Here is a 9,267-nt window from a genome sequence, read left to right on the forward strand (position 1 = left end):
AGTTGGTTTTAAGGCTCTAGCCAATGTCACCTGGAGCTGGCTGTCCATACAGGCCGCTTCGACATTCATTCCTTTGCTGTTACAGTTCTAAGGAGCATTTAGGAGACACTTTTGGAGAGAGACTGTACAACACAGACCCCCAAGTTATCTAAGTGGCCTCTTGGATTGTTTATATCACTCTTCCACGGGCTTCTTAGTGCCTTAAAAAAAATTAACAGCGCATTCCTGAGTGGAATGCCTGCGCCAGGCTTAGGAGGCTACGCAGCAGTGCCAAAAATTTGTGCAACCCACATAGGGTTGCACGGGAGATACGCCACGTAGGTGGAGATAACTCCACCTAGGTGGCGTATCTCTGAAAAATAAAAGGGGGTGTTCCCAAGCCATAACAGCTGAGGAGGGCACCTAATGGCTGCCCCGCCCCCTGGCCGGCACCGGAATGCCCTGGGAATGCCTCCCGGGATGCCGCCACGGCCTTTGCCGGTGTCTGGACACCGGCAGCAGGCTCCAGCGGCGGCCGGGCCTAGTCCTGCTGCGGCAGCAGCCGGAGACCGGCGGCCGGCCCTGCACGCTGGTACTGGGGCCACAAAGACGGGCGTGCCCTGCCCGGATGCCGGTGCTGTGGGCCCTTGCGCCGGCGAAGGCCTTTGCTGGCCTCCAAAGGCCTTTGGGTCTGGATGCCGGCACATGTCAGGAATGCGCTGTAACAGTGCTTATCACTCGTATAAATGCTTCAGAGAGGTGTCAACCTAAGCAGAGTTACAGCCTTCTAAGTGCAGGGACTTCCATGGGCTTAGATGGGTGTAGCTCTGCTTAGGATTTTCCTATAAATCATCTAGTTTTCCAGATGGAAGGGGGGGGGGTTTGCTAAAGCTTACACTGGCTGCTTCGTACATGCAGGGGAATGTGGGTCATGTAGGTGACAGAAGGGGCTGTGCCACTTCAGGCACAGGGAGAGATCACATGTTTGGAATGCTCCTCTATGTGCCAATCCAACTCAGGACCACTCACTGAAGGGCAGTAGATCCAGGAGAGGTGAAAAGAAGTTCTTCCTCATACCATGTGTCACTAGTAACCAGTGTTAGAGGCCAGGATGGTGCGATGGTTAGAGTGTCAGACTAGGATCTGTGAGACATGGGTCCCAGGTTCAAATCTTCACTCTGCCGTGAAGCTCGTCAGCTAGGGTTGCCAGCTTCAGGTTGGAGATTTGGGAGGGTTTGGCAGGGAGGGTTTGGGGAGGGGAGGGACTTCATGGGGTATAATACCATAGATTCCACCTTCCAAAGCAGCCATTTTCTCCAAGTGAACTGATCTCTGTCACCTGGAGATCAGTTGAATTAGCAGGAGATCTCCAGGCCCCATCTGGAGCTTCCGTCTAGACATTAGGAAGAATTTTCTAACAGTTAGAGCGGTTTGTCAGGGGAACGGGCTTCCTCAGGAGGTGGTGGGCTCTCCTTCCCTGGAGGTTTTAAGGCAGAGGCTAGATGGGCATCTGTCAGCAATGCTGATTCTATGACCTTAGGCAGATGTTGAGAGGGAGGGCATCTTGGCCAACTTCTGGGCATGGAGTTGGGGTCACTGGGGGGGGGAGGTAGTTGTGAATTTCCTGCATTGTGCAGGGGGTTGGACTAGATGACCCTGGTGGTCCCTTCCAACTCTATGATTCTATGAGATCAGTTGTAATAGCGGGAGATCTCCAGCTACTACCTGGAGGTTGGAAAACAAATCAGACACCTCTATACACTTATCATAAGATGAGAAATTCAATATAGGAATAGCTATGAGCAATGCCAACAATATTCTGGCTATATATTTACAGTACGTGGTAATATACCCACCAACAACATATATTCCCAACAAGCATATGTATTTATTTCTTTTCCATGTAAAATTTCCCCAAAGCACAAGTTCACAACAATTCCTATGTAAGGTAAGTATGGAATAAAGTCAATTGAAATGTCCTTAAAGATGTACTTCTTTTCTTTGCAGCAGTTGATTAATTGCAGGAGAAAACGATCGTTTCAAGGCACACAGCCCAATTCTTCCTCAGTTCTTCCTATGTAATACAATAAATAAAACTCTTTCATAGTCACAAATATCTTTAAAACACATTTCATATCAAACCACAACAAATACTACTCCTAACATAGTTAGTAATAAATATATACAAAAGAGCATGAAACCTATGGGGCTCTTGGACGGGGTTCCTTTCAGTGCAGAAGAGTCTGAAATGAGCTGGATCTATGGGGTCAGGAATGGATTTCCAGGTACAGAGATCTGCAGGGGGTGGGGGGAATCCCTCAGGGCCTTGGGACTGCGCATTCCACCACTTGCGCTCCCTCCCCTGCTCCCAGACTGAAAGGCACATGAAATTGACTTAGGTCTGGCAAGTCGGCAGAAGGGCAGGGCTCCAATTTAATTTGGAGTCAAATCCCAAGATTCTGCCACCGGGCACAAGGTGTGCCGTGTCACATGATGGCCAGGGGTGGGGGGGAGGGTGAAGGTGAGACAAGGCCAGGAAAGGTGGCAATGGAAGGAGGAAGACTGCCTCCTCTTGTCCTCCAGCCCCCAAAATGCCATCTTGTCTTTTCAGCTGGATTGTTTCCCTCCAGGCCATAGTTAAGTTGGCAGGCGAAGCGGCTTGCCTCCAAGTCCCCGGGGCATCCTTGACTCATCCAAATAATTACTGTTTATAACTCCTTGTTGACGGGAGAGAGATCGACAGGCCTCGAGCACTGGGCGAGTGTTTGGTAACCAACAGGGTGGACGGATGCCGGATGCGTCAACGTTGTTATCAACATGGATGCTAATTTCTCGCAAGTCAAAAGCCAAGAACGTCTGCAGGGGAGTGCCAAATGTTCCGGGCCGCACTGTTTATGCCCGTTGTTTTCACAACAACGGATAGCTAAGCACCCGGGAGGGTTTTCTTTTTCTGCATTTAAATTGCAGGCACGCTCCCCACTGAAGAGCCAAAAACCACTTAACTGTGAGGCTCCTACATGGAGACTTCTATCTCAGTGGGAAGAACCTGTGTGCGATCGGCAGGAGGCGGAGACTCCTAGCTCAGTGGGAGGAGCCTGTGTGCAATCGGCAGGAGGTGGAGACTTCTGTCTCAATGGGAAAAGCCTGTGTGCAATCAGCAGGAGGCAGAGTCTCCTAGCTTGGGGGAGGAGCATCTGTACAATCCACAGGAGGTGGAGACTCCTAGGTCATGGGGTGGAGCTGGTGTGCAATCAGCAAGAGGTGGAGACTCCTAGTTCTGTGGGAGGAGCCAGTGAGCAATCAGCAGGAGGTGGAGACTCCTAGTTGAGGGGGAGGAGCCTGTGTGTTTTTTTCTTTGGCTTTTGCAAATACCAGTGGGCTGAGGCACCAGCGGGTGTAACCGAGGGTCTCTCTTGTGCTTGTTTTCCAGACTCTCAATGTCCTGACTCGGTCTAAGATGAAGGTATGGAAGTCAGCGGCCATAGCCTCGATGCTCCTCAGCTCCATGTTGTCAATTTTGGTTTGTAGAGACTTTTTCAGCAGAAGCCAGAAATTCAGCTCTTCCTCTTCGTCTCCTTTGCTCCCTGGAGGTCAGAGAAGACTCCCGCGGGCTCTGGGACGCCGTAATTCGCTGATTTCCCATTGTAAGCCACTACATGCACTTCATGTAGAGAGGTGGAATTTTCCCAGGAATACCCATGAAATTCTGCGCAGATCTTGGGGCTCCAAATTAGGGGTGTGCACCATTTTTTCACTGTATTGTCTGGATTCAAAATTTTTTGGGAAAGCCAGAAAAAGCTGAATACTCATACCAGTAAATAGTTTTTTTCAGCTTAAAAAAAAATCTCAAAATATTTGGATCCATTAAAGTCTATGGGGAATTTGGGGGGGGGGTCTGGGGGGGCCTGTTTTTCAAAGTAGAGGCACCAAATTTGTAGCATAGCTGCAGGTGACTCTCCTTAGAAGATCATCCAGGTTTGGTGAAGTGTGGGTCAGGGGTTCCAATTTTATGGGCAGCCAAAGAGGGCTCCCCCATCTATCCAATGGACTTTTCAATTGGTTCCAATGGAAGATGGGGCACCTCCTAATCCAAACTTCACCAAACATGGGGATTCTTCTAAGGCAGGGGTGGGGAACCTTTTTTTCTGCCAAGGGCCATTTGGATATTTATAACATCATTCGCGGGCCATACAAAATTATCAACTTAAACATTTGGTCAAACATTTAACCAAGAGGCACGTCCAGAGATGGCTCTGAGTGCCTGCCACATAGAGCGACTTGCTTTTGAGCTCTGCTTTCTTCAGCTGGGCCCAAGAGATTCAGGCAGGGCAGCATCCTTCTGAGCTAGAGACCTGCCAGGAGCCATGAAGGGCCAGACCAAATGATTTTGCGGGCCTTATATGGCCCCGGGCCTGACGTTCCCCACCCCTGTTTTAAGGAGCGTTACCTTCAGCCATACTACAAATTTGGTGCCTCTACCTTGAAAAAAAGCCCCCCCTGAGCCCCACAAAATTTCCCCATATACTTTAATGGGCCAGTGTCACACCTGAGAATCTCTGGGAAAAAGTTCCCACTATTGACTTCATGGGGGGGAGGGAGCTGGGAAAATGTTTTGCTCCAATGGCTTTGTTTTTCAAGGTAGAGGCACCAAATTTGCAGCTACAGTTGACTCCCCTCAGGAAAACTGGGTGCCCATAGAATTGGACTCCCTTACCCAAACATCACCAAACTTTGGGGTTCTTCTGAGAAGAGTCACCAGCAGCTGTGCTGAAGATTTGGTGTCTCTACTTTGAAAAACAGCCCCCCCTCCGGAGCCCCACAAAGATCTCCCATTAAATGCAATTGGAGCAAAACATTTTCCCAGTTAAGTGACAGTGGGAAATGGGGGAGGGCAGGCTGACAGGTCTCCTGCTATTCAGCTGCCCTCCCCCACTGGCTGAATTCAGCTGTGCTCTTTCCATTTTGCTTCTTCCGTGTGAGGAACAACACATGAAGCTGCTTTATATTGAATCAGACCCTTGGTCCATCAAAGTCAATATTGTCTGCCCAGACCATCAGCGGCTCTCCAGGGTCTTAGGCAGGGGTCTTTCACATCACCTACTTGCCTAGTCCTTTAACTGGAGATGCTGGGGATTGAACCTGGGACCTTCTGCATGCCAAGCAGATGCTCTATCACTGAGCTACAACTCTTCTATTAATCCTTATATCTTTATAGCAACCTGTAAGGTAGGAATTCTAATTGCAAAATGCAGAGATAATGACTTTTCTGAGGTGGATTTAATATGAGCTTAGAAAGCCCCAGTTCAAATTCTACGACAGCCCCAAACCACTATTGGCAACATTTTATTTATTTAAAACATTTTAAGCCACTCACTCTATATAAAGATGCTTAAGGAACCGTACAATAAAAATCTATTAGCAATTTTTAAAAATACCATATTAAAAGCTATACAAGACATTCAAAATCTCATATTATGAAGACCAGGAAAAAAAATCAAACAAGTAGATTGCTGTAACACAAAGGAACCAGATAAAACTCACTACTGATGAAGCATACTACATAAAGTAACACATATCAACTTGCAAATCCTACATTCCTGTAAGCAAAGGTGAAGTATCCTCCCTGTAATGTTGACACAATGCCCCACTTTGAAAGTGTACATGCTCGAGGCTAGTACTAATTTGATGCGAAACAATCTGTAGGACTAAGTCATCAGTTACTTGTAAGTCCGGGAAACTGACTTACACAAATGTTGCAGAAGCAACCTTAAGAGTCTAACCCCAGGAGCCTTTACTTCACAATGCTTTATCTTTCCCCATGCTTTTTCCCCCCAGTTGAAACACACATTTTCAATGATGCTGCTGCTGCAGCGCATAAATAGCACAGGGATCAAAGATCCAACACGTGAAATCAAAAGGAAACCAAAATAGCTAGTTGGTGTCACTGCTGAAGTAACGCTTCTTTTGCAGGGATGTGACTGCAGTGACGTTCATCTAGCTTTAATGTGAAAAAAATGCCTCAGAGTCTGGAGTGGGGTTTGGGGAGGGGACAGACATCAGTGGGGTATAATGCCATGAAGTCCACTATTTGTTTCCTTGTGCAGAATCTCCCCCCATAAAATGTATGCATTTCCCAACATTATTTGCACGTCAATAAACCAGCATTATACTTTATATTATACATATAAATGATATACATTCACATAGAAGTACCATATAAATTGCTTCTAATAGCCATGCAACATGCATTCATAGAACAGGCGCCTCTACAAAACTAGTAGGGAAGAATGCAACACTGAAATAGTTTACCCCCCCCCCAAAAAAAACCCCACACCCACTAACACCTATTAAATGAAACAAAAGAGAGAACATTTTTTACCTCCTGATTTTTGAGGTGTACAATTGATGGGTGTGTAACAACCTGACATTTAAGGTGAACTCTCCAATTGTACCCCCACCTCAGTCCTACTGGAATGATACCCACCACTCGAAGGGATGATTCAGCAAACAAACAAGGAAAGAAAAACCCAACTCAGAATTCCAGGTTCTTTTCCAAATTGGCTGCAGCAAATCACTGCCAGGGACCGGTCATTGGAATCAGATGGAGCTCCTTTGTTTGTGCGTCCTGGGCTGGGAATGAAGGAATGCCTCCGGCCACCAGCCTGTTTAGAAGGCCTCGGAGGCTTCGTGCGAGTCATTAAATCCTCGTTGCAAATGAAGTCCAGGTTACTTATGGATGCTCAATACATGCAATGTAATAAGCAGGAGCCTTGTTTTTTTAAGCCCCCGATTCCACACTCTTCTGATGCATCATGCTTAGTGTGGTTAAGGCAGAATGCTGTGGCCAGAAGCACATCTCAACGAGGGGGTCAGGAACCCAAAGAAAAGGGCCTCTGACGCTTTTTGAAGATAGGTGGGGCAGTGGGGTACTGAGCCAGGGCTGGCCATCTTTTGTTTATTATTTATTTACAAAATTTATCTCCTGTCTACCCTTACAAGGGCCAACAAGGTGGCTAACAAATCATAGAATCATAGAGTAGGAAGGTGCCATACAGGCGCTCTAGTCCAGGGGTGTCGAACTTAATTGTTATGAGGGCCATATATGACATAAAGGTCACTTGGTCGGGCCAGGCTATGCCTCGCCAGCCCAGATCAAGAGTGTGTGCGTGTGTGTGTGTGACTGCCATGCCTGGCTCGCAGGCCAGATAAGAGCTGTCAAGGGGCCGGATCCAGCCCATGGGCCTTATGTTTGACACCCCTGATCTAGTCTAACCCCCTGCTCAATTCAAAACATACATGATAAAATTACATTATAAAACCATTAAAATAACCCCCTCCCAAATGTACCTCATTAAAATGTCTTTGGGCCACTTATTCCTCAATGTTCTGGATTTTTAAAAAACTTTTTATTTAGAAACATAGATATATACAAAACACAGATCTCTTTGTTTGAGCAATACCTAACATTGATTCAGTGAGACATGAGGGCTATAAATTTTTTAAAAATTCTTATTGATAATTCAGTAAGACAGGCCCTGTAAGACAGGCCACTAAATTGTTATAATATGAATGATATGCGTTGATTAACTTGCCCATATAGATACAAAATAATAATTAACAGAGTCCTATCATCGCACACGACAAAAATATCTCACCGCTATTCCTGCTGTTTAATATTATTATAAGTAAACAATTATTTATAATAACAATTATTTGGTAATTCCTCGAAATATAAATAATACCACACAGAGATTGCTCTATAGCCTTATCATTCCAGAACATTATGAATATAGCCCATACGTTCCATATACTTATTTGAAATATCAGATTATATCTTCTGATATAGCTCAATGGTTTTAAAATGTGATGTTATTACATATGTTTTAATCTGTTAGCTACCTTATTGGCCCCTTTGAGGGCAGAGAGGCGGGATATAAATTTTGTAAAAATGAAAATAAAATAAAAATTAAAGTTTCTGGTCTTCAAGCCACCTAGACTTGCTAGGTACCCATTTATAGTGGGCAAACACCTGGCAATTTTGGCTGCTTCCCACTGTCAGTGGGCAGAAAAAGACCAGCCAAATGGGGGGCAGCATTCATCCCCATGTGAAGATATCACTTCTGGTGTGACCCAGACGTGCCAGGCAATGCTCCAGCAATTACCAAAAACTAGATCATTTCCATAGTGTTTTTGGGCAAGTGCTAGAACATCACTCCAACATGATGCCAGTGCTTCTGGGTCATGCCAGAAGTGATGTCATTGAGTGGCAGTGATGATTGTCCCCCCCCCCACTATAATTACCCACCCCCTTTTCTCCTACCAGTACCCAGGCCATGCCTGACAGCCCAAAATCTGCTACCTCCCACACCCAAGCCTTTGTTTGTCACGCTTTATTTGGCAACAGCCAACACCCATTTTGTTTCTCATTTCAGACAGCACATTGTTCGAGAGCTACACAGAGGGAGAAATCCGCCAGCTGATCTCTGCATTAATCGAGCGGTACAGCCAGTCAATGAACTCTGGTGGCCACGAGCTTCCATTGTTCACCAAAGCCGGCAACCGGATGAAGCGTGCCAAGGCCCGCCATAAGCCCTGCTCCCTCAAGGAACTGGAGGTCACTGTCAGCGAGCTGGGCCTGGGCTACACGTCGGACGAGACGGTGTTGTTCCGCTACTGCAGCGGCACCTGCGATTCAGCAGTGCGGAACTATGACTTGTCTTTGAGAAACGTGCGGAAGATGAAGAAGATCAAGAAAGAGAAAGTGAGGGCTCGGCCGTGCTGCCGCCCCCTGGCTTATGACGACGACATCTCCTTCTTGGACGCGGGGAACCGTTACTACACAGTGAACGAGGTGTCAGCCAAAGAATGTGGTTGTGTGTGAAGGAAGGAGCTGGAGGAAGGAGGGAAGCAGGAGAGTCGGGTTGCCCGCAACACAGCTTCTGGAGGCTGCTGACACAAGCGTGGTTGTCCAAAGACGAACAAGAATGGATGAGGAATGGAAAGAGACACCTTCACGCGGAACCGCTAGTTGGTGTTACGTCTACCTCAGTACTGCAGATGGAAGCGCAGGGAAACAGGGAAACTTTGAACCATCCGCTGGGCCCTGTTTATCTGCTGGAATATAAAGCAAGCTTACGAGCTTTTACAGCGTCGCCGTTTCATGCCGTTTGGAAAGAGTGACCTTCCGGCGCAATGGCAGAAGGAAACCCTCCGGGTTTCCAACCATATGTCCACAGTTCTAGTCAAATGGTTGTCCTTGTTCAGAATGTACAACCCCAGGGGGTTGCA

At 46.9% G+C, this 9,267-nt stretch overlaps 1 protein-coding gene across 1 annotated transcript in view; it reads left to right on the forward strand.

Moving 5' to 3' along the window:
* Positions 1-8,861, forward strand: part of NRTN (neurturin) — an 89,020-nt gene extending 80,159 nt beyond the window's left edge. Inside the window, exons 2-3 of the mRNA XM_056845492.1 lie at positions 3,410-3,623; positions 8,412-8,861. Coding sequence (XP_056701470.1) covers positions 3,437-3,623; positions 8,412-8,860 — 636 coding nt within the window. The 5' untranslated portion in view covers positions 3,410-3,436 and the 3' untranslated portion in view covers position 8,861. The remainder of the gene's footprint in view (positions 1-3,409; positions 3,624-8,411) is intronic.
* The last annotated feature ends 406 nt before the right edge of the window (positions 8,862-9,267 follow it).

The sequence above is a fragment of the Euleptes europaea genome, chromosome 2 (genome assembly GCF_029931775.1).
Source record: "Euleptes europaea isolate rEulEur1 chromosome 2, rEulEur1.hap1, whole genome shotgun sequence".
NCBI classification, from domain to species: domain Eukaryota; kingdom Metazoa; phylum Chordata; class Lepidosauria; order Squamata; family Sphaerodactylidae; genus Euleptes; species Euleptes europaea.